The sequence below is a fragment of the Natrix helvetica genome (assembly GCF_964273705.1).
Source record: "Natrix helvetica genome assembly, chromosome: 2".
Taxonomy (NCBI): domain Eukaryota; kingdom Metazoa; phylum Chordata; class Lepidosauria; order Squamata; family Natricidae; genus Natrix; species Natrix helvetica.
Genome location: NC_138552.1, coordinates 195,731,446 through 195,756,534, shown reverse-complemented (window position 1 = coordinate 195,756,534; position 25,089 = coordinate 195,731,446). Strand labels below are relative to the sequence as shown.

General features: G+C 42.7%; 2 protein-coding genes and 2 long non-coding RNA genes across 4 annotated transcripts in view; 1 reads left to right on the top strand and 3 right to left on the bottom strand.

Annotated features, from left to right (window-relative positions):
- Window positions 1-1,945: 1,945 nt before the first annotated feature.
- Window positions 1,946-10,880, bottom strand: LOC309386308 (protein LEG1 homolog). Its single transcript, XM_081941539.1, has 6 exons — window positions 10,522-10,880; window positions 9,859-9,945; window positions 6,591-6,775; window positions 4,729-4,859; window positions 3,203-3,441; window positions 1,946-2,092 (listed from the first exon to the last, which is right to left on the bottom strand). The coding sequence occupies exons 1-6, from the start codon at window positions 10,871-10,873 to the stop codon at window positions 1,986-1,988; spliced, it is 1,101 nt and encodes a 366-aa protein (XP_081797665.1). The 5' UTR covers window positions 10,874-10,880; the 3' UTR covers window positions 1,946-1,985.
- The window catches only part of LOC309386313, a 25,536-nt gene continuing 9,678 nt past the window's right edge, over window positions 9,232-25,089 (top strand). The window contains exon 1 of the long non-coding RNA XR_014174393.1: window positions 9,232-9,388. This is a non-coding gene — a long non-coding RNA (uncharacterized lncRNA). The remainder of the gene's footprint in view (window positions 9,389-25,089) is intronic.
- Window positions 14,011-25,089, bottom strand: part of LOC309386307 (protein LEG1 homolog) — a 43,951-nt gene continuing 32,872 nt past the window's right edge. Inside the window, exon 6 of the mRNA XM_081941537.1 lies at window positions 14,011-14,151. Within this exon, the coding sequence (XP_081797663.1) occupies window positions 14,045-14,151 (107 nt within the window). The 3' untranslated portion in view covers window positions 14,011-14,044. The remainder of the gene's footprint in view (window positions 14,152-25,089) is intronic.
- The window catches only part of LOC309386311, a 4,466-nt gene continuing 1,239 nt past the window's right edge, over window positions 21,863-25,089 (bottom strand). Inside the window, exon 3 of the long non-coding RNA XR_014174391.1 lies at window positions 21,863-23,083. This is a non-coding gene — a long non-coding RNA (uncharacterized lncRNA). The remainder of the gene's footprint in view (window positions 23,084-25,089) is intronic.

Sequence of the window (25,089 nt, the reverse complement as noted above, 5' to 3'; positions counted from 1 at the left end):
GAGTAGGAGTTTCTTATGTATTTTTAAATACATGTTCTAATTAGCAGAATTGATTTATTAATTTGGAATAGGGTTGCAATGCTGTTTCTATATTTATGTATTTTGATCCTGCATTTTCAGCATTTAAGAGTTAGCTTACAGTATTAGAATGTAAAATTTTCAAATTATCTAGTAACTGTGTTGCTTGTGTGTGATGGAGCACCCACAACTTCTGAAGGCAAGCTATTCCATTGGTTGATTGGTCTCACCCTTAGGAAATTTCTCCTTAGTCCTGGTTTCCTGCCTAGGCAGGGGGTTGGACTAGAAGACCTCCAAGGTCCCTTCCAACTCTACTATTGTATTATATTGTATTATAGGTTGCTTCTCTCATTGATTAGTTTCCATCCAATGTTTCTTGTCATGCCTTTTGGTGCTTTGGAAAATTAATTAACCCCTCATTCTGTTCTAACTATTGGAACAGTGCTATTTTATTGAGCTATTTAATTGTGACAAAATTAATTAATGACAAAAATCATTCTTAATCGGAGTTCTTGATTTACAGATTATTCTTACAGAGCAAGTGGCAACTGTAGTTAGGAACATCTTCACACATCTTCATTTTGTGCATCATTTATTACCTTTGTTGAAGCAAGAGATCCTACTGACCATCACTCAAACTTACATAGATCTTCTCTCACATACTAGTATAATGTACTATATAAAGCTTTGGATGGTCCATGACTCAGGTAGTAATAGGTGCCATTCAGTTTATGTAATGCTATGGCTTTGACAGATGTACTGCTTACTACTGTGTCTCCTGAAAGAATTCAAGATGCTTATGGGGACAAAGGTAATTTGAGGATCACCTACTCTCAGAAGAATATCATCTACAGGAACAATGGAATATGGTCACTTCCTCATCTGCCCCCCCCTTCTGTGTCAGATACCCTACTGAGTATGATGATGGTAAGATATGGATTTTCAAGCATGCCGATAGGGCCTGGAGAGACTGAAATGTTTTTTGATCCCTTTTACAAGGTAGATCTTGTACAAGATGGATATAGTACATGAACACTGTGTGTGTGTGTGTGTGTGTGTGTGTGTGTGTGTGTGTGTTACAATTCCTGGTATGCCCAAATATGGGAGGGAACTCACTGCTCCCCCTTTCTGGTCTTCGGCTCACTGCAGGAGACCATCCAGGCAGAAAACCATATTTTTAATGTTGCCTTTGCTATGTTTGTGTTGTATTTGTGCTGATAAATAAAGGGAGACTAGTATAGATCAATTTCAAGCTATTTAGCTCTCATCAGCTAGCCATCAGCTAGGTTCGAATCCCAGTAAAGGTATGGCTACACACACACACACACACACACACACACACACACATTTGTTTTTGTAGATTTTCACATGTACAAGTATGCAGGACATGGCGCATTCGAGTCTTTTCCCATGTAAGATTGAGAGTATCTTGGCAACGTTTCGACGAGGTCCCACTGGCCATATTATGTTTTTCAGTATATTAGGCTTGTATGCAAAGTAGTAAATAAATACATAAAATACCATAATGCAGTTAGACTTATTTCTTTGTTTACCTTTCTTGTTTACAGAAAGCAGTAAAGTATAAGAGATATGCATCTTGGCACTTCACTGCAAAGAAAGCCTGCCTTGAGTAAAAACCTGAGTGGAAGCTCTTCTGCTGCATGAAAAGCCAGGGAACCCCACCATCAACCCACAACTGCTAAGAGTAAAACAGTTGCATAGGTGTAGCTTCCTTTGGCCTTTCTTCAAATATGTTGATTGAGAATTCCAGAGTCCGAAGATGCTTTGGGCCAGTCAGGGTTTTAGTGCAAGGAAAACTCAACAGAAAGGATATCCCTTCAACATCACCAAATGCCTCACTATAGTGAAGCCAAGCTACCTAATCCAAATTTACTCAGAGGAATCCACAAACCGATACAGCATTGGGTAGATTGTGAAACTATTTATTTATGTTGCGCAAAGCCGAGCTATTTCACAGAAGGGATAGAAAATACCTTTTCAATAAGACTTCGACCAAAACATCTTCCTTTTTCAGTGGACATGGCTTTTTTCCATAAAAGCAATAGAATATTCCCTGCAGAAACAAACACGCATAAAAATTATGTATTTATTTCCTTTTTATTTCAGCAGAATCCTTAAAGCATCAAACTATTTAAAAATCAAGGGACACTTAATAAAACATTTATGAAAGAGAATGAAGCAACAGTATTAGCTGTTAAAACCAATACTAATTATTCTGTGAGAAATATTTGTGGAAAGCAATGCCAATTTAATTAGAGATATAACATTCAGACCCATATAGATATATGCACACACAAAAACATATGCTTATGGGTTCGATTTGAAGACAATTTTTTAAAAATTTAATTTTACATCACATTCCTATCAAGCCTGCATGATGATGCTTCTTTATGTTTCTAATTGTGAACTTGCACAATGAGGATATAGCACTACCCAATTTATGTTTTCTTCTCAGAACTATCTGATATCAGTAATTAATAGCAACGCTCTTCAGAGTTGATCTTCAAAAGGTGATTTGGAACACAAGGAAGTCTGAAACACCTTAAAACCCACTGAAAAACACAGGTGTAACAACGGGGCGAGGGGAATGGTAATTCTGCTTTCCCAAATGTAATTTTAGTTTTTAAATTTGTACCGTTTCAGCAGGATAACCACAGATTTAAAAAAAAACAAGTTAAATATCCAGGGAGAGGATGGATTCAAGTTCTGTGGAATAGAATAGTTTACCGATCCTTCTGTAAAAGCTTTTGCATCCTAAATTCACCCCAATTAATTGATGTGGATACAAAAAAAAGGTTACACATCCAACTTCATTGAGAGGGAGCTAGCAAAAGTAACAGAAGCGTTCTCTCCACTTCTAATCTATTTTTCCATGTAAATTATTCACCAGGATAAATAAATACTTAAAGCAACAGGCAGTGTGGGAGGTATTTATTCCAGAATTTTCATCTATGTCATATCTTGGTTGGCTGGACGGAGAATTAATTGGTTCATGGTGTTCCCCAACAGCTTTTGGGGTTCCAAGGTTAGCTAGAATAGAGACAATTAGAGAATTGGCTTCAAATGCTTTAGCAGGATTTGGAAGTGGAAGCATTGCCACATGGAAGTGTCTTCTGTATGCCTGTAATTAAAAATGGACCATGCATTGGTCTCAAACGCCTACCTGTATTCTTATTTGTGGTATGAAGACTCTCAAGAAGAAAAATCACTTTATTCTGCAGAAGTGTGAAGTCACCAATGAAGGGTGCTTTGTCTCCTTCCAAAAGCATTCGAGGTGGTAATCCAGTTTGCAAATTATTTGTAACATTAAGGTTTGTAGGAAAATGTGTGGCTGCAAGGAATTGAACTGTGGAAGACCACGCCTCTCCAAATGTGCTTTCAGGTCCACTGAGGTATGAGAGACTAAAATGTAAGTAGGGAAAAGAAAGTCATGAATATTTATAATATTATCAAATCTGAGAGAGGTTGCTGAGATATTTTTAATTGTATTTGACTTGCACCTCCTGAACCAAACTCTATGATTTGAATAACACAATGATGACACTAACCAATCAAAAATAAATTATTCCTACAGTATTGTGAACAACCAGATGATATAATTACTCATAGTTGAGTCTAATTACAAATATGCCCAATTGGCTACCAAGATCATCCCAGGGTTATCAATAATTGTTGATAGTATGTCATCTCCTGTCAATCTCACTAGATAGACAAAGAAATCAATTCCACAGGAAAACTAGCATTTTTATTCAGAATGGCTATAATGACAGACTCTTGCAAATCCTACTCGCTACATCTGACAATAATTTCTACTTGCCACCAACCACAGAAAAAAATTTGGAAAGCTCATGAAGTTGCCTAGGTTTTTTTTTTAAAGGATCATAGAAGAAATTATGGTCAGTTCATAAGATTATCCTACCACAATCCAGAGGCAGTTATGCCTGTTCAGAGTTACTGATGCTATGGTAAAGTAAATACATTTTAGGAAAGTTCTAAACTAAGTTAAGAAGAAATGTTTGTCATGTAAGAGTTTCTCATAATTCTTTTAATAAACATCTAACCTTAAGGGGTCTTCGATTCTCTCTGAGCTGGTTGTTTTCTAGCAAATATTTCATTACTCAAACTAGGTAACATCATCAGTTACAGGTTACTTCATCACTGGCACTGATGATGTTACTGTCAGAGCTCCAAGTAACACCCCCAACCAAAGAAGACTCTGAAGCTTGAGTTTCCTCAAAGTTCCATTTTATTATAGATGTCATATTGACATATCTGGGAAACCCCGAATCTGAAAGTTTTTAAGTTTTCCCCACCCAAATGAAAGTTCAAGATCCTGCCTAGCACCAACATGCCCATCACATGGCCCAATCAGGCACCATCCAAAACTGGAGATGCTTCCCAGTCACACCATCACAGCTACAGGGTAAGGTGTCCTTGACTCTCTGAGAAAAAAAAATGATATTTTTACTATATCTCGTCCATACTCCATATAATCCCCCTCCCATTTTCTCAGAGTAGACATTGTGGCAGGCCATAAGGCCCAAAGTAAAAGATGGCTTTTGGGTCTGCCAATTATCTAGTTTTGGGGTAATGAAATGTCTGCAAGAAAGCAATCAAGGTCAGAGAGCACCAAGCACCCTTCATTTCAACCCTGAGCTACAAATACTATGCTTTACTTGTATTTCTTACCTTTTTTTACACTTCTTCAATGCAGGATTAACAGTGAGAGTATGAGCTCTCCACATATAACCCAAGGCTTCATCCTCTGAGAAAAGAAGACTTGTAGCTGTTTCAGAGTCTGGTGCAGTAGATAGGAGATACTAAAAATAAATATATAGAAAGGTAGGTAGATGTAGATGTAGGTATGGTAGAATAAACAAAACTACTCAGTTATTTATAACAATGATACAACCATTCCCATAAATAGATAGATAATAGATAACCTCCATCTCGCTTACCTCAAACTTTCTTGAAAATGCAGACATAGTGTGGGTAAGTGGGTGGGTGGGTGTAAGTTGTCCTTTCAGTCTAGCCCAGTGGTTCCCAACCTTGTTTTGGCCATGCCCCACCTAAGCATCTCTAAAATCCTGATGTTGCCACCTGTGACATATAATTATTTCTTTACTCAAAAAGTGAACTCTAGTCATGAAGAGGAAGCCTAAAAGGCCATTAACTTGGTTTAAGCAAGGTTCAAATTGCTCCCATTAAAAACCAAATTGCCCCCTTGTGGAGCATGGGCCCCACATTGGGAATCACTAGTGTTATATACCTGCTCCATAGTGCTTTATAGCACTTTCTGAGCAGTTTACAAATGTCAGCATTTTTTTTCCCTCTTCAGGGCCATCTGGAGTTTGAGTTGACTAATCTCTCAACAACCTTCCCTAAAAAAGGAAGGTTTGAAACTAGTCAACAATTGTTCAGTTCCATTGTATGCAGGAATAGCTTCTTAAAAAGAGTACAATGCCTTCAAGGAAGCATTAATCACTTCATTGACTTAACTACACATCATCTTTTGGGAAGTTTCAACCAATCAGGAAAGACACAAATCTAAAATCCAAATGGTTGAACCCAGAGCTCCAAGGACTTGTCCACTTCATTAGGATTAGCAAACTCAAAATGCTCCCAGATAACTATGTAAGATTATGTCTCAAACAATCCAATAGACTTTTTCTTAGGCTAGGCTTTTCCTTAGTCTTGACCTTCTCTATGCTTTCGAGTATAAACCCTGGTACATAACTGTACTCAAAGTTTGATTCATATATAGAAGGGGTGTCAAACTCGTGGTCCACAGGCCAGTGATGAAATCCAATTTTTTTTTACTACCGGTTCTGTGTACTTGGCTTGGTGGTGGGGTCCTGTGATTGAGTGGGCATGGCCATTTTGATGTCACTCATGGCCATGCCCACTCAGTCACGTGCCACCACCACCACCAAATCACGCTCACAGAACCCAGTAAGAAAAAATGTTTGTATGAGTCCATTCACAGGAGAGCTGCTGCTCCCTTTATGGTCCCCCGCAGCCCCCTCCCTCCCGGGGACTAACTTGAAGGGACAGGTTGCAGCAGCTCTGCTCGGAACAGAGGAAGAAACATTTGGATTTGGTGGGCAGGTTGAGCAGCCGGAAGAGGTGAGCAGTGATAGGGCGACCAGCCGGGCGTGGGTGAGCCACCAGGGATTTTAACACCGGTTCGGAGAACTGATGCCAATCATCCCTGCCGGTTCAGCTGAACTGGGATGAACTGGGAGGATTTCACCCCTTCCGCAAGCCGGATATGTCACACACTGACCACCCCCACCCCCGTTTTAGAAAAGGGGTAAAGAGGCACAATACATCATGTGATTGTGATGACAAGGTGATGCTGCAGGTTTGACACCTCTGATATATGGATATCTATCTACAACACCAAATATGAAAAAGTACATTTCCCCCCTAAAATTAGAAGGGTTTCTTTCCCCAATGATGTGTACAGTACTTGAATTGATGGTTTAGGGAAGAAGAAGTGTATACTAGGAAGATATCCCTATAATTCTAAAAACAACCAACAGATATACCTTGAAGAAATCCCTCCAGGCAGACATCACTTCTGGCATCTGGGCATTGCATTCAGCAATGTTGAGGCAGAAATCTGCTCTTTGCTCATCTGGTGGAATTAATTCTACCTCATTTTGTAACTCTTCAAAGAAGTCACTATCCAGTGCCCCAAGGAAGGGAATAGCTGCCAAATAATAATTCATACCTAGGGCAATTTTAAAAAGTGAGCATGGTTTAGCAGGTTAAAAATATTAGTCAAAGCAAAATAAGCTTAATGGAAAAAATGCAAGTAGTTTCATTTAGCTACTGCAATTAGAACCAGCAATTTGGTCATTAAGTGAAACAGTGGCTGTGCTGATGTTCGTATTTCAGCTTTTCTTTACCTTATGGACCTGCAAAGTCCTCATAAATGTGAGGACTAGTAATAAAGTTACATTTTCATTAGAATCATAGCTATGAATGGTCATTAAATGAGTCAGTCTCTAAACAAGGCCCACCTGTACAGGCCTAAACCAAATCCCAATTTGTTCAAATATATAATTAGGGGAACACTTCCCCAGCATTGCGATACGGCCTGATTTACACAGAGAGAATTTTTCTGGGCAACAAAGAAATTATATATATACTAGTCTCCCCTTTATTTTATCAGCACAAATACAACACAAATATAAAAAGGCAACATTAAAAATAAAAATATGGGTTTCTGCCTGGATGGTTTTCTGTGATGAGCCGAAAGGACAGAAAGAGGGAGGAGTGAGCTCCCTCCCATATTAGGTCATACCAGGGGTTGTAACACAAACACATACTTATTTCCCTGGCTCAGCTGATAAAGGAGGAGAAGCCTGTGGCATAGTGGTTAAGACTCTTGCCTAGTGTATAATACAGCCCAGGTTCGAATCCCAGTAAGGGTATGGCTAGCTGATGAGAGCTAAATAGCTCGAAATGGATCTATACTAGTCTCCCCTTTATTTTATCAGCACAAATACAACACAAATATAAAAAGGCAACATTAAAAATAAAAATATGGGTTTCTGCCTGGATGGTTTTCTGTGATGAGCCGAAAGGACAGAAAGAGGGAGGAGTGAGCTCCCTCCCATATTAGGTCATACCAGGGGTTGTAACACAAACACATACTTATTTCCCTGGCTCAGCTGATAAAGGAGGAGAAGCCTGTGGCATAGTGGTTAAGACTCTTGCCTAGTGTATAATACAGCCCAGGTTCGAATCCCAGTAAGGGTATGGCTAGCTGATGAGAGCTAAATAGCTCGAAATGGATCTATACTAGTCTCCCCTTTATTTTATCAGCACAAATACAACACAAATATAAAAAGGCAACATTAAAAATAAAAATATGGGTTTCTGCCTGGATGGTTTTCTGTGATGAGCCGAAAGGACAGAAAGAGGGAGGAGTGAGCTCCCTCCCATATTAGGTCATACCAGGGGTTGTAACACAAACACATACTTATTTCCCTGGCTCAGCTGATAAAGGAGGAGAAGCCTGTGGCATAGTGGTTAAGACTCTTGCCTAGTGTATAATACAGCCCAGGTTCGAATCCCAGTAAGGGTATGGCTAGCTGATGAGAGCTAAATAGCTCGAAATGGATCTATACTAGTCTCCCCTTTATTTTATCAGCACAAATACAACACAAATATAAAAAGGCAACATTAAAAATAAAAATATGGGTTTCTGCCTGGATGGTTTTCTGTGATGAGCCGAAAGGACAGAAAGAGGGAGGAGTGAGCTCCCTCCCATATTAGGTCATACCAGGGGTTGTAACACAAACACATATATATATATATATATATATATATATATATATATATATATATACACATACATACATATATACATACATACATATATATATATATGTAACTGATATAAGAATAATAGGACAAGATAGCATCTGATTAATTTTAATTGGTAGAATATTGAGAGTTTATTAAATTTTAATTGAAATCTCATATTTCAGATTTTCAGAAATCTTTAGTTATAATATGTATTTGTGTACAACTCTAATATCATTGAAGACTAGGCACTAACTGGAATTTATATCACAAGACAGTGTTAATTATTAAACATGCAATTCAGTGGTGGGTTTCGGATGCCCGGCGGCATCCACATGGACGCGCATAGAGCGCGCATGCGTCTTAATGCCTCTGCAAGCCTCATTGACGCTCCAGCTGCTCCACGGAGCATTGTGTAGGAGTTGTACTCGCCAAGTGAGTGCACAGAAGCGCTGAAGCCTTTAAATACAGGTAAGGAGCTCAGGAGGGCAGGTGGGCCCTCCGGAGCACTGTACCAGAACGGTATCTGGTGCTCCCAGTAGGCTCCGGTATGCCCGTACTGGGGTGTACCGCCTGCAACCCACCACTGCTGCAATTCCTTTTTTGTATCAGTCTTGCTTGGAGATAATTAGGAGAAGTACCTTCTGGGCTATTCCCATGGAACTATTAGATAAGACAAATTTTAAAATCAGTCATGTTAGATATTTTTGGCAATACTTTATTTGTTCTGAAATTTGTTTCTTTTTTCCTGACTTTGCCACTTCATTCTATTGCAGGGGTGTCAAACTCATGTCGTTACGGCAGGGTATCGGGACTTCCCCCCCCCTTTGCTAAATCAGGTTTAGGCGTGGCCAGCATGTGACACATCCAGCCCACAGGGCGGGAGTTCGACAGCCCTGTTCTATTGTATATATCATTATTTGTCTATTCTCATTTCCATCATTCTGGTTTTTGAGAAAATGTTCTGTAGAGAAAGTTGAATATATAACAGAGTTATTCGTGAAAGTACTTCTACAATGTTATTCTCTGTGTGACTATTTGGGGTTCAAACAAACCTGCAGAAGAATATGAAAATTAATGCAATAATGGCACAAAAATCAAATACAGAAATGGGAGATTACATTTTGAATAGAATACTTCCATAAAAGCAGTTAGCATATGTGTTGTTGACAATCCATGTGCAATCATTTCAGACTCTGGAAGCTTGTGGTCGAAGATCTAATGGACTTCAATTTCTAGAATTCCTCAGCCAGACATGCTAGCTGGAGAATTTTGGGAGTTGAAGTCCATAAGTCTTAAAGTTGCCAAGTTTGGAGAGCTGTAAGATTTGGTAGTTCTCATGATGGAGATTTTATCATTTGGCAAATCTTACTGCTTTTATAAGACATTGAAACAGTTGAAGAATTCATGTTTTGATGCAATTGAGATTACACGTTAGGAGCTTTCGCCGTTAAGTATAAAAATAAGTACGGTAATTCCCAAACAAGAATATATACTTACAAGCCCACCAGCTGAATTCAGATATGCATAGACTGTCTCCATCCTTATGGCCACACCCTGTAGCATTTAAAGGATCTGCTAATCTGCCTGGAAGAAAATGGAATCAAAGAGTTCAGCTAGTGAGTTGTAATACAACTGAACAAATAGGATCTCACTTCTGTAGATATTTCCAGATGACGATTACAACATTTCCATCCCTACCCTAGTGTTTCATCTAAAACCACACCCAAAACACAGCTGGGTATATATCTGAAAAGGCCACCTCTCCTTTCAGACCCAGCCTGTGCTTAAGAAACAAGGAGGAAAAAACATTAAACTTTGTAACTGTTATTGCCTTATTTATTCATGTTATTGTGTTCCCATTTAAAATGTCTATGAAGTGTCTCTGTTGTTTGATTAAAGTATGAGAAACATACAGTATTTGTTTCAATGTTCATACAACAGATGGCAATTTCTCAGACATTGGTCAATCCAGTTTATCATTTGGCTAATGAATTGTATTACTTCATGGTCTGAAATCATCTGTATTTTTCCTTCCAACTTACAAACAGTTTAAGATGAAAGTTTGTTTGAAACCAAAAACTGTCGTCTTTGTCATAGCCTAGAATCAACCAACTTTGCTCTTAGAAATTCTAATATTAGAGTAAAAGAAATTGTTCCTACCTGAACTATATTGCCAGCCATGCTTTAATGGCAATCCCCATAAGATATTGTTGAGATTGTTAGGTCCAAGTTGACTGAAATATTTAGCTGAAGATTTGAGCAAGATCTTATACATTCCCATTCTCTCTAAGTAGTTCCAGACATTGATGACAATCTTATGATTTTGGATGGGATAATCTTCAATGTTTTCAGGCACTAAATGCCAGAGTGGAGGGAAAATGTCTTCAGAATCTTGGGATTGTGTTTGTAGATGAGCTGGACTGGCGACCTCCAGTCCAGCAAGGAGGAAAAGAGTGAAACAGCAGAAGTGTTTTCTCAGGAAAGTATCTCCCATGCTGGACAGCAGTGTCATCCTTCTAGACATCTCAGCATGTGGAAGCTACTTTTAAAGCTATAGGCCACACCTACTCCCTGGGAAAATCACTATGATTCTCTTTTATTCCACCTTGTGCTACATTCTATTTCTCAAATTTCATTAAAAGTCATCAGCTTCATGAGATGCATAGAATGTCTAGACTAATGGAGGATTTAAATTGGAATGATATGAAATTTTCTGATTCATTTTTATTAATTAAACTAAATTAAATTAAATTAACTACAATTAAACTAAATGTAGCAATTAAACATTTAAGCTATATTTATAATCTATTTGCAAAATGAAAGACAGGAATTGTAAAAACGTGACTAAATTGTTATTGATCAACACCTGAATCCACCCATGTTATGACAAATAATGATACATTCCTTACAGCATGTCAAGTTGCTTTCTGTCTCAGCTAAGACTTGAATGCAGGCTGGCCTAAATATATATCGTTAACAAATTTTCTGCATTTAGAACGTGATCATCATATTTCACATGATGTATGTATGATAGCAAGCAGTCAGGAAAGATGTCCTAAAAATGGGAATTTTCTCATCTTTTCTCCTTTGTAATCCATGTAATCTAAAATGCAGCTCTTGAGTGCTGCAAATTAGAGTAATCTTTGTATAATGGATAAGAGAGTTTTGTTTAATGGGAGTAGGTGCTACACTGGGGAGAAGCAGTAGAAATGGTCCTCAACTTCTAACTGATTGCTTAGTGATCATTTGAAGTTATAACCAACCCTAGAAAGGAGATTTATGACCCAGATGGTCATCTGACTAAACTTTAGTTGCTCAACAACACAAAACCATGTTTTGTGATAATTTTCTTTTAAAAAGTCATCTTCTTCTGTTTTTTGGCAAACTGCTCAGATTGTATGCAGATTCTCTTTCACTCTACCCTGTAGTCCAGTATGTTTCCCAAATTTCATTAAAAGACATCAGTTTTGTGATATACCATAATTTTTGGACACACTTCCCCCCCCCACTCCTAAAAGAGGCTGAAAATTGGTGTGTGTCTTATATTCTGAATGTAGCTTTTTGAAGCTTTTTTTCACCCTCATTAGAACCCACAGTAGTGCCTCATTAGGGCTGAAAAAAAGCTTCTAAAGCATAGCTGATTGTCAGAGGGAGCAGCAATGAGAAAAGCAGGCAAGCATGGAAGATTGGAAGATCGCTTCACTCCTTAGCACCTCATTAGAGCTGAAAAAAGCTTCGAATATTTTTACTGCAGCATACTCACCCCTTTGGATACCAGTATATCTAAGTGAGACTTGGAAGAGAAGAGACAAACAAAATGGAGTCTGTGCTTCAAAAACAATTTCTCAAGGAAACGAAAATCTACTTCTCTCCAATGCAGCACATTCTTTTGCAAATTATGGCTATCTTCTTTGAATTTTCCCATTTAAGCATGCCCTTCAACTTTTCTGTGGAGCAGATAATTTGCTAGTATTATTGCTCCAAGTTTCCAGAATAGAAATAGCATCGATCATGCCGGTTGATGATCTTGGAGTTTAGATCAAAAAGTGGGCTCCTCTTTGATCCAAATAGACTTCTCACTTGCCCTCAATAATGATTGTTTATAATGATTGTAAGTGATTGTTAATCAGTGTGGCCTCGCTTGGAATACATAGACCAGGGGATAAAAAGCGTGCATGCTCAAAACCAGCAAACTTCTGTGCTGAAGCTGACCAGACTTAGGATGCTAGCCAGATGAATACCTGGTAGGCAGAATTTTGTTTTCCTATTTTCCTCCCCAAAAACTAAGATGTGTCTTATACTCCAAAAAATACGGTACATAGAATGACTAGACTAATGGATAATTTAAATTGGGATAATGTAGAATGTATTTGCTGTCAGCTGTTACTATTTTTGCTACAATTCAAAACTGTTATTACTGTGTTTCCCTGAAAATTAGGCAGGGTCTTATTTTATTTTGACTCCCGAAATATGGCCTTCGCCTTACTATCCATGGGGGGGGGGGCCTTATTATTTTCTGGCAGGTGAGGTGGGTGAGAAGCAAGATGCGTGTCTTTCCTTTCCAGCTCCGTCGCATTCCTTGCAAATGTATTCTGCTCTGCTCTGCTTTCCTCTACTCTGCTCTGCTCTAGTCTAGTAAATAAATACATAAAATACCATAATGCAGTTAGATTTATTTCTTTGTTTACTTTTTTAAATGTGTTCATGACACGGTAAAGTTTTCCAAACAATATTGAACCGAACAGATATTTGCCCTTCACTGCAAAGGAAGCCTGCCTTGGCTTAAAACTTGAGTGAAAGCTTTACGGCTGCATCCAAAGCAAGAGAACCCCACCATCACTCCATAACTACTAAGAATAAAACAGTTGCATAGGTGTAGCTTTCTTTGGCCTTTTTTCAAAGATCTTGACTGAGAATATCAGAGTCTGAAGATACTTTAGCCAGTCAGAATTTTAGTGCAAGGAGAACTCAACATGATATCCCTTCAACATCATCAAATGCCTAACTAATGTGAAGCCAAGCTACCTAATCCAAACTTAGTCAGGGGAATCCACAATGTGTTACAGCATTGGGTAAATCATGAAGCCATTTATTTATGTTGGAAGAAATGTCCTTCTGAGTTTAGTTCCAAGTGGGGGAAAAGGCTGCTTGGAAAGATGGTTTAATGGTGGATAAAATCACATGGCTTGAGCTCCTGAACAGAAAAGGGAGATCACATGCTTCCAGATGTTGGGTGAAGAAGCAAAAGAGAAAGAAGGGCTGAAAGTTCCTGGTTGTATGACCTCTCTGGCCTTTGATCTTGACCTTGTATTCTGATTGGTTGTCAGGCTCCAATGGAGCCATGCAGGGGCAACTCTGTTGGCTGTCTTGAGTCCAGGTTTGGTTGAGCATTGCTTCTTCACATGTGCCCTGTGGTGAGATGGGTAAAGGGCTAATACTCTCATGCCTTAATTCCATCAGCCTGGAGCTGAAGGGGGAGATCTTTCTTATGCAGAATAGACTGACCCATTGATTAAGGTGGGGATTATTAAGAGTGAGTCCTCTTCCTGCCTAAAAACATGTTTCTCCATTTCTTATCTAGGGAAATATAATATTCAGCCTTTTCAATATTTTATAGGATATTTCATTCTTCTAGGAGAGAGGTGGGTGCTAACTTACTACAGTTATGTTGGGCAAAGCCGAGCTATTTCACAGAAGGGGTAGAAAAGACCTTTTCAATGAGACTTCGACCAAAACATCTTCCTTTTTCAGTGGACATGGTTTTTTTCCATAAAAGCAATAGAATAGTCCCTGCAAAAAAACACGCATAAAAATTATGTATTTGTTTTCTTTTCATTTCAGCAGAATCCTTAAAGCATCAAACTATTCAAATATCAAGTGATACTTAATAAAACATTTATGAAAGATAATTGAAGCAACAATATTAGCTGTTAAAACCAATACTAATTATTCTGTGAGAACTATTTGTGGAAAGCAATGCCAATTTAATTAGAGATGTAACATTCAGATCTACACAGATATATGCACAAAAAAAGCATGTGCTTATGGCTTCAATTTGAAGACAATTTTTTTTAAATTTTAATTTTACATCACATTCCTATCAAGCCCGCATGATGATGCTTTTTTAATGTTTCTAATTGTGAACTTGCAGAAAGAGGATATAGCACTATCCAATTTATGTTTTCTTCTCAGAACTATCTGATATCAGTAATTAATAGCAACGCTCTTCAGAGTTGATCTTCAAAAGGTGATTTGGAGCACAAGGAAGTCTGAAACACCTTAAAACCGCTGAAAAACACAGGTGTAACAACAGGGGGCGAATGGTAATTCTGCTTTCCCAAATGTAATTTCAATTTTCAAATTTGTACCATTTCAACAGGATAACCTCAGATTTTAAAAATACAACTTAAATATCCAGAGAGAGGATGAATTCAATTTCTGCGGAGTAGAATAGTTTGCCGATCCTTTTGCATCAAAAATTCATCTTAATTAATTGATGTGGGTGCAAAAAAGAGCTAGCAAAAATAACAGAAGTGTTCTCTCCACTCCTAATCTATTTTTCAATGTAAATTATTCACCAGGATAAAATTAATACTTAGAGCAACAGGGAGTGTGGGAGGTATTTATTCCAGAGTTTTCATCTATGTCATGTAGAGAGGGTTGCTATCTTCTGACCGAAACTTTGCAAGGAAGCTGTCTTCACATCCACCAATTTAAAGAAGAAACTCCTGTAACAGGAAACAATTTCAACAATTTAAACTCTTTTAAGATTAACTTCAGCAAGGATATACACTGAAATTCTAAATGAGATTCAGGTGGATTCTATCTTCCTCTATGGAACAATGGAATTATAGCAGGGCAATTAGGATTGCTACTTTTAACTTCAGTTTATCCTAATTATTTCATTTTGTTTTGGGTAAAAATGTGCAAAAATACCAAAGAAACAGGATTTTCTGTAATTAAGTGTTCTAGTTTCTTCTAATCTAACATCTATAATACAGAGCCAGTTTGATGTAGTGTTTATGACATCAGATTAGGAACAGGGAGTCTGTGAGTTCTGCCTTAGGCACAAAGCCAGCTTGAACCAATCTCTGTCCCTCAAGCCCAGGAAGGAGGTAAGATCAAGTCACTTCTGAAAACTTTGCCAAGAAAACTGCACACATAGACCAAAAAAATGTATAAAATAGGATAAAGCTATACCAGATCAGTCTTACTGTTAGTTTGAGCTGGTTTATAAAGCAGCAAAGGTGAAATTTATCTAGTTATAATACAATAATACAATACAATAGTAGAGTTGGAAGGGACCTTGGAGGTCTTCTAGTCCAACCCCCTGCCTAGGCAGGAAACCCTATACCGTTTCAGAGAAATAGCTATCCAACATCTTCTTAAAGACTTCCAGTGTTGGGGCATTCACAACTTCTGGAGGCAAGCTGTTCCAGAAGTTGTGAATGCCCCAACACTGGAAGTCTTTAAGAAGATGTTGGATCAGTGTTGTATCAGTGTTATTAAACTATTAGACCTAATTATCTCTATTCCTCAAGAAATATAGACTAGCACTTGGCAGGGCAACTGTGAAAGCTTATATCTACAGAGATCAGAATTATGCAAGCTATGGCATTCTCTGTGACACTCTATGGAAGTGAAAGTTGGACTTTTTGGAAGCAGAATAGGAAATTATTGACATTTCTGAACTTGGGGGTTGGAGAAGACTCCTGAGAATACTTTGCATAGTGAAAAAAACAATGAAGAATTGTATCAAACATTTGACAACATTGATTATCAAACTAGAGTGTTCTTAACTTAACTTTATTCAATTTCTAGACCGCCCCTCTCTCAGAAGAGACTTGGGGCGGTGTACAGTCATATTAAAACAATAAAACAATAAATATACATAGTATAAATATAGAATAAATATAGGGCTGGAGGAGGTAACAATAGTTCACTGTACAAATTAGTTTAACTTAGATTAAAATTTTAAAAAATTAAAATACATTAACCCTTAAAAACTATCCCAGATAAAATATCCGCCAGGAGGTAAAATGGGACTACAGATGGGCCAGGCCGGCTAATTGGAAAAGGTGAGTCTTAAGTTTTTGTCGGAAGGAGCGGAAGTCAGTAGTAGTTCTAATATCGCGGGGGAGGTCATTCCAGAGGGTTGGGCCCATCACAGAGAAGGCTCTACTCCTAGGCGCCGCCCATTGGCATTGCTTGGTGGACGGCACCCGGAGGAGTCCCTCCCTGTGAGAGCGAATTGGTCACAGGGATGTATGCGGTAGGATGCGATCCCGCAGGTAACTAGGTCCTGTGCCATGGAGTGCTTTAAAGATGGTAATAAGCACCTTGAAACGCACCCGAAAAACCACAGGCAGCCAGTGCAGCTCGCGCAGGAGAGGTGTTATGTGGGAGTACCTAGTACTCCCAATGATAGCCCGCGCGGCCGCATTCTGAACCAGCTGTAGTCTCCGGGTGCATCTCAAGGGGAGCCCCATGTAGAGAGCATTGCAGTAGTCCAGACGAGACATCACCAGCACATGAGTGACTGTGCGTAAGGCTTCCCGGTCCAATAGGGGGCGCAATTGGCGCACCAGGCGAACCTGGTGGAACGCTCCCCTTGCCACGGCTACCACATGGTCATTCATCAACAGCCGGGCATCTAGGAGGACGCCCAAATTGCACGCCCGTTCCACAGGGGGCAGTTGCTCGCCCCCTATGGCCAGTGATGGAATCAACTGGTTGAACCGAGGTGCCGGTAACCACAGCCACTCTGTCTTGGAGGGGTTAAGCTTGAGTCTGTTGTCCCCCATCCACACCCGGACGGCTTCCAAACACCGGGACATCATTTCGACGGCCTTGTTGGGGTGGTTTGGGGTGGAAATGTACATCTGAGTGTCATCAGCGTACAGATGGTACCCAACCCCAAAACCACGGATGATCTCACCCAGTGGCTTCACATATGTGTTGAACAGGAGGGGCGAGAGGACCGATCCCTGCGGCACCCCACAAGTGAGCGACCTCAGGGTCGACCTCTGCTCCCCTGCCAACACACATTGCGTCCGGTCGGAGAGGTAGGAGCCGAACCACCGCAAAACGGTGCCCCTAACTCCCAACCCCTCCAGCCGGCGCAATAGGATAGCATGGTCAATGGTATCAAAAGCCGCTGATAGATCCAATAGGACCAGGATAGAGGAACAACCCCTATCTCTGGCCCTCCAGAGATCATCAACCAACGCAACCAAGGCAGTCTCCGTGCTGTGACCGGGTCGGAAACCGGACTGGCGCGGGTCTAGATAGTCGGTTTCTTCCAGGTGTCGTGGGAACTGCTGAGCCACCACATTCTCTACAACCTTCGCTAGAAAGGGAAGGTTGGAGACAGGACAATAATTAGCTAGTTCCGTCGGGTCCAGGGAAGGCCTCTTGAGTAAGGGCCTCACCACCGCCTCTTTCAAGGGGCCGGTAAGGACCCCTCACCCAATGAAGCGTTCACTAGGCCCAGGAGCCAGCCTCGTGTCACTTCCCAGGATGCCAGTACCAGCCAGGAGGGACATGGGTCCAATAAACATGTAGTGGCTCGCAGCCACCCACGTAACCTGTCCAAATCCTCGGGGGCAACAGAATCAAACTCCTCCCAGAATGGTCTCTCAAGACTCGTTGTTGATGACTCCTCAGTCCACTGAAGGGGGCCCATCCACTCCGGATCTGAGCGATTTTGTCCTGCAGATATTCCCCAAACTCCTCTGCTCTGCCCTGTAAAGGGGCTTCCCGCAGCCTCTGTGATAAGAGGGAGTGGGTCACCCGAAACAGGGCAGCAGGGCGGTTATCGGCGGATGCAATAAGAGCGGCACAATGTCTACATTTGGCCGTTCTTAATGCCACAAGGTAGGTCCGTGAATAGGCTCTTACCTGTGTTCGATCAGATTCGGAGCACGAGGACCTCCACCTGTTCTCTAGGCGTCTCCTATGGCGCTTCATCACCCTTAGGTCCTCGGTAAACCAAGGAGCCAGGGTGGTTCGCTGCCGTAGGAGAGGCCGCAAAGGCGCAACCCGGTCCAAGGCCCCAGCAGCCGCCCTATTCCAGGCGGCCACTAGGTCCCCCGACCGAGAGCGGGTCAGGGCTACAGGAGGTGGCCCAAGCTCCATCTGGAATCTATCCGGTTCCATCAGGCGCCTGGGGCGGTACCAACTTGGACAGTCTGGTTCCGCCTCCCCGCGGTGGGGGGTAGCGCCAGGGAAGTCAAGCCAGAGAGATGAGTGATCTGACCATGACAGGGGGGTAACAACCAAATCCCCTATTCCCAGATCACTCGTCCACTGCCCAGATACAAAAACAAGGTCCAGCATATGACCGCCCTCGTGTGTGGGGCCCTGAATTAATTGGGTCAGGTCCATGGCTGTCATGGAAGCCATGAACTCCCGAGCTACCTCGGACGCTTCCCCCGTCGACGGCAGGTTGAAATCCCCCATAACCATAAGTTTGGGGGTTTCTGAGATCAGCTCGAGGAGCTCGGGCAGGGCTGCTGATGCATAGCGAGGAGCCAAGTATACAATCAGCAAGCACCACTGCCTCCCTGGGCCCCATTTCACACCAAGAGACTCACACCCGGATATCTGAGGCACAGTGAACTCTCTTGGCTCCAGACCCTCCCGTATAACCACCGCCACCCCACCACCCTTACCCAGGGCCCGGGGCTGATGGAATGCACGGAAACCCGGTGGGCACATTTCCACGAGGGGTAAACCGCCCTCGTGGCCCAACCAGGTCTCCATTATCCCTGCAAGGTCCAGCTCCCCCTCTGAGATCAACTCATTAATGAGGGGGGCCTTGTTGATAACGGACCTTGCATTGCAAAGCATCAGCCTCAGGCCCTGGCTCTGTAGTTCCTGGCCACCTAGGCTGCGGGGGTTGGTACAAGCAACCGGGCGTGTCCAACAGCCACGGTCTCCCAACCGACTACGAGATCTTCTTCTCTCCTCGCACCCACCCCTCCCTACGACCGTTGTAATAGGGCAACCCTCTATTGGAGTGTCATTCTCCCTCCCTCCCCCTGCTCCGCTCACTTCCCTTCTGATCTCACCTGTTTGCCTGGCACTGGTCCCCCTCCTGGCCTGATTAACCCACCCACCCACCCTGGAACCCCCTAAAAAGGATAAAAAGCATTTAATTAAAAAACCCCTAAGTTTGCGCTTCCTCTACCTCTCTGGGTTCACAAACCCGTCATCAAGGTGGGCCCCCGAGAGGGCAAAGGGCCATGCCTGCGAGAGGGGGGACTCCCACAGTAGGAGCAAGTCCGACCTTGAGTACATAATGGTAAAAGCTGTGACAAGGTCAGGGTGCTGTTGATGTTAGAGTTAATAAGCCAGGATTCCTGATGGAAGGAAAGCAGTGTCCACGATCACATCTAAGTGGGAAGATGTTATGCTGGTCAGGTGATTGGTTGGCAGATGGATTACAAATGGAGGCCTGGGTGCGGTCCAATTGTGGGCGGAGGAGGGCAGATAGTCTGTAGTGGCTAGTTGGTGCAAAATAGCAGGTGGCGAGGGTGAGAGGGGAGAGATAGTAGGGATAACCCAGCAGGTGCACGCCAAAAGTCATCTGGGAGCAGTTATAAGTAGTAGGAAGTCAGCAGGATGCCAGATATCAAACGGGCAGATTGTAAAAGGTAGTCATCGGGGGGCACCTGGGCACAAGCCATGGCAGGCAGCTGGCAAGAGGCCGATGGAGCCTCTGCCTGCCAGGTGAGGGGTCTCCTATCTGTCTCCAGGGCAAGCCCTGCCCTGCCCCTAGTGCCACAGGTCTTCCCCCTTCTGCCAGGCTTCAGCACAGACCTCCGGTAACTAGTCCCGGCCTCAGCCTGCCTCCCCGTGTTTCAGTGAGCCTCAGCCACTGCTCCTGGCCCGAGCGCCGTTCTGGCCGACTTACGGCCCTCTCAAAGGCCTTCCATCGGCCTCTGGCATCTTGGGCCTCCCTCCGCCCTCACTCTGCCCTCCGACGGCTCTCACCAATCTGTTCGGCGTCCCAAGCCATTTCTGCTGCCGCAGGGGGGTTCCTTGTGACAGTGTCTCTCTTAGTGTCTCGCTCAGCGGCGGCGGCCCGTTCTTCCTCTACCACTACTGCCACCGCCACCACCGTTACCGCCGTTACTGCCACTGCCGCCGCCATTATCGGTCTCCGACTCCATCCGCGATCCCCATACCAGCCTTGCCTTCCTTGTTCTTCCACTGGTTATTCGACCACCCTGACGGACCAATCTAGGTCCCAAAGAAAGCCAGGTGGTCGTTGAGTCTCAGACCCGGCCCATAGGTGGAAAAAGGGCCGGCAGCAACCCCTCCTTTGTCAAAGAGCTCCGTAGCATTTCGGAGCTCAGAAGTCAGCTGCCATCTCCCGGAAGCTCCTCCTCCTCCTCATTTGAGAAACAATAACCAGGCTCAAATTAACCTTCTTTGGATACATTATGTGAATACCTAGCTCTCTAGAGAAGGCTCTAATGCTGGGACTGGTGAAAGAAAAGAGAGAAAAAATCTGCATGGAGGAGGATGGACTCAGTTATAATGATGATGAATACACAGTTGAAAAACCTGAAATTGCAGTTAGATTTTATTCCATGATGATATGTTCTATTTATGTAAGTTCTAAGAGACAACAACAATTTGATGACACATGATTAATCACTATCCCTTTTCCCAGTCTTAAATAATCAACCCCATTAAAAAAAACTTCAGACTTTATGGTCTTACCCAATTGTTTCGGAAGTGGCAGTCCAAACTGGATCCTTGACTCACAAATAAGCAATTACAAATTGTCAGGATGTGCACAGATTACCCATCTGGTGGTCATTAACCCCAGTTTGAAATCATTGGGTTTAATGAATCTTTTCCTCTATATCAGTGGTGTCAAACTCAATTTCCTGAAGGGCTGCATCAGGGTTGTGTTTGACCTCGGGGGGACAGATGGGCATGGCTGGGGGGGGCATGGCCAGCTTGATGTCACTCATGTCAGGGGCACCTGTGGTGACCCAAGTGGGGCTGGGTAAATCTTCCTGTGGCCCTCCTTAGCTTCATTTTCTCTGGGACACCCCCAGCCAGAGACACCATCCTTTGTTATTTCCAGGTGGCCCCTCGGCCCAAATCTAAGCACCCCATGGGCTGGTTCCAGCCTGTGGACCTTGAGTTTGACACCCCTCCTCTATATTTATCTTTTATAGTCCTTGCCGTTTGATCTACTCTGAGATTTTATACTGTTTGTAAAGGAGGCAGCATCATGAATTAAGAGGCAATTCCACCTCCTCCCACCCCATGCATCCTGTTCCTTCCCTCATTCCTTCCCCATCTTTTAACTATTATGTTATTTTGACTGTGATTTCCATTTTTATTGTTTTAGAAATATTTATCTGTTAGGATTAATGCTGTAAGATGTCCAAAGTCATTTTGGGTAGATGTGCAGCAAACAAATTTAATGAATTAATAATAATAATAAATAAATAAATAAATAGAATAACATAGACATTTCATTGTATCTAAGGCATATCCCAGTTCCGTGACGTATTTAGGAGAGAGTGTCCTTTGCACAAATCATAAATTAAAAAGAGGTTTTTGGAAGCAATGGAATCTGGGTTCCAACTACAAGCCATGTAGGCAGGCAGCTCTTTCTTCTGGATAGCTCCATTCCTTTAAAATTGAAGTTCTGGTGGCATCCAACTCTGTCTGGCCCAAGACTTCCACATCTACCTCTCCTGCTGGCTGTTCTTAATATGTTAATGCATATTGTCCTTCATTGTTTTTGTACAAATGCTTGTTAATGTCTGCCTGTTTGCAGTTGCACAGTGTTTTTTGTCAAATTGAGACTGGTCCATGGTGGGAGAAACAGGTAGATCCTCCACCCATGATCACCTCCATACCGGCAATTCAGTTTTTAAAAAATATTTTACAATAGCAGTTGTAAAAGTGGTGTCATATCAGTTTGGCACTCAGTTTTCCTTCTTTAAATAATAGTTATATAATTTAAATGAATATGTACACATAGTTGTTTTAAAGGAGGTGTGAGGTGTTAAAGATGCTGAGCTTGTCTGCTGGAAACCTGACAGCTGGGGGTCAAGATCAGAGTTTGCACAACAGGGTGAGCTCCCATTACTTGCCCCAGTTCCTGCCCACCTAGCAATTTGAAAGCATGCAAACGTGAGTATATAAATAGGTACCTCTCTGACGGGGAATTGTTCTATGTTGCTCGGCATATAGTCAAGTAGGATAGGAAAACCTGACAATTAGACCAATGTTTGATTTTCAACCTCTTTATCTGGTTATAGAAAGATGGAATTGTAGTCCATCATATCTAGAATATGGTAAGCTTCCAAACTGCACAGATAGCAGTGTAAAATAGGAAGATATTAGGTCATCCCACCAATACATGTATAGACATATGCTAACAACTCCAAGCCACTCTATACTCAGAATTATTGATCTGACGTTGACATTCCCTGCTATCTTCCCACAATGTTTGGCGCTGCTACACCAATTTCTTTACGGCATGACTTCAGCCCAACTCAGATTGAAAACTTTGTATTTGGCAATGTATGACTGCAGAGAGTCACAGGACTTGCGGACAGGCTGTTCTCCTGTTTTTGAAGACTTTTCATTTCAGTCTACCCAATCCGGCATGAAGTAAAACTTGCTAGTACATTTCACAAGTAATCTGATAAAGAAATCATAACTCTTCTAGCCAGCTTCATAACTGTTGTAAAAAAATCATACCAGGCTTGAATTTTTCTACACAGCATGCATGCAACATTTTCCTCTCCTTGTCTCCTAGTCACTGGGCTAAAAATGAGGATCAACGCATTTTACACATAAAGAGAGATTACTGTAATCTAAAATCTAAAATAATACTTGCAGTTCTTCGACTAAGTGTCTGGATGCAAAAAAACCTATGATATGAAGCATCCTCACAATTTTCAATAGGAATTTCTGTCCAGAAAGAATGATGCTTCAACAACCAAGCACCTGGGTTTTTTTTTTCAGTCCTAGATACTCCTAGGTCAGTGATGGCGAACCTCGGGTGCCAAAAGCACACACATATTCACTATCATACCCACTCACGTGCCCACCCCCATATTTAATGCCCCCCACTCCATGCCCCCTGCTCATGCACATACAGCTTTCTTGGAGCCTGAGGAGGGCAAAAGCGGCCTCCCCCGCCCCCCTGGAGGCCCTCTACAGGCCGGAAAAGGCACATTTTCCGACTTCTGGTGGACCCGATAGGTCTGTTGTGTGCCCTCCCGAGGTTCCAGAGGCTTTCTAGGAGCCTGGGAAGGGCGAAAAATTAAGGTGACCACATTTTAACATTGGTAAAGTGGGACACCATTGACAGGGGGGATTCTTGATTAAAAATTTGGTCTATATCCTTGCACCCCTAACACTTTAGGGAAAAAAAACCCAGGGGTCTTCAAACCTGACAGCTTTAAGACTTGTGGACTTCAACTCCCAGAATTCCTCCTCCAGTCATGTTGGCTCAGGAACTCTGGCATTGTCTTAAAGCTGTCATGTCTTAAAGCTGTCAAGTTACAAGATCCTTGCACCCCTAACCCTTTAGGGAAAAAAACCCAGGGGTCTTCAAACCTGACAGCTTTAAGACTTGTGGACTTCAACTCCCAGAATTCCTCCTTCAGTCATGATGCAGCGACATCGTCTGCGTGGATCTGCTCCATCTTCGGTTTTTTTCACCGGGGCAGGGCTGCCACTGAAAATGCTGACGAGCCCCCGCCACCACCAGAATAACTGCTGCCACCTCCTCCTCTTCCAACAGCACCACCACCACATTTGCTGCCCAGCGCTGCGGCTGAGGTGAAGCTGCCAAAGTTCCAGCTGGCACTTTCACCTGTGGCAGCGGCGGCAGTACCACCCTCTCCGCTCGGAGCACCTGAGCTGGGCCCCGCGTTACCCCTGCCTCCGCCTCCTCCTCTGCCGTGGTTTTAAGAAGCCATGAGGTGATTTTCCCTGCTCCCACCCCCTCCGCCGCCTTCCTACTGGCTCTTGCGGCCTCATGGCTCCTCAAAAGCACGGAGGAGGGGGAGCAGGGTTAATGCCTGGCCCAGGTCAGGTGCTCCGAGAAGGGGGGAGGCACCGCTGCCACGGGCAGGGGTGCCAGCGGGAGCTTTGGCGGCTTCACCTCAGCTGCAACGTCGGACAGCAAATGTGGTGGTGCTGTTGGAGGAGGAGGAGGAGGAGGCACAGCAGCAGTTATTTTCATGGCGGCGGGAGCTTTGGGGGTTCACTTCAGCCGCAGCGCCAGGCGCAAGCGGCTAGGACTGGCTGCCCACAAAGGACCTCCCCAGGCTTGCTTTACTGAACACGGGGCGACTGACAATAGTTTGAGCGGGCACAGCCGGTGCAAACTACCGTCAGTCGCCTCGCTCTCATCAAAACAAGTCCAGGGAGGTCCTTTGTGGGCGGGCCAGTTCTAGCCGCCTGCAAAGGACCTCCCCAGCTTCCGGAGCCTGTGACAGTAGAAATCACTGCACAGCAGTTGCAAACTGCTGCGCAGTGTTTTCTTGCCACATGCGCAGCCGCGCACCTTACCAAAAATCGGGACTTTTTAAAAATGTCGTGGGACATGGGACAAATTATTAAAAATCAGGACTGTCCAACCCAAAGTAGGACGTTTGGTCACCTTAGAAAAATGGCCCAACATGCAAACCAGAAGTTCAGGAACAGACTTCATGGTTGCCTATTGAGCAATTT

Bases quoted from the DNA above. Each gene is read 5' to 3' on its own strand.
- LOC309386308 (XM_081941539.1), bottom strand. From the start codon at position 10,873: ATGACACTGCTGTCCAGCATGGGAGATACTTTCCTGAGAAAACACTTC. The intron at 6,776-9,858 runs GTAAGTATATAT...AAATTGCCCTAG, and splicing joins TGAATTCAGCTGGTGGGCTT to GTATGAATTATTATTTGGCA. The intron at 3,442-4,728 runs GTAAGAAATACA...CTTACATTTTAG, and splicing joins TTGAAGAAGTGTAAAAAAAG to TCTCTCATACCTCAGTGGAC.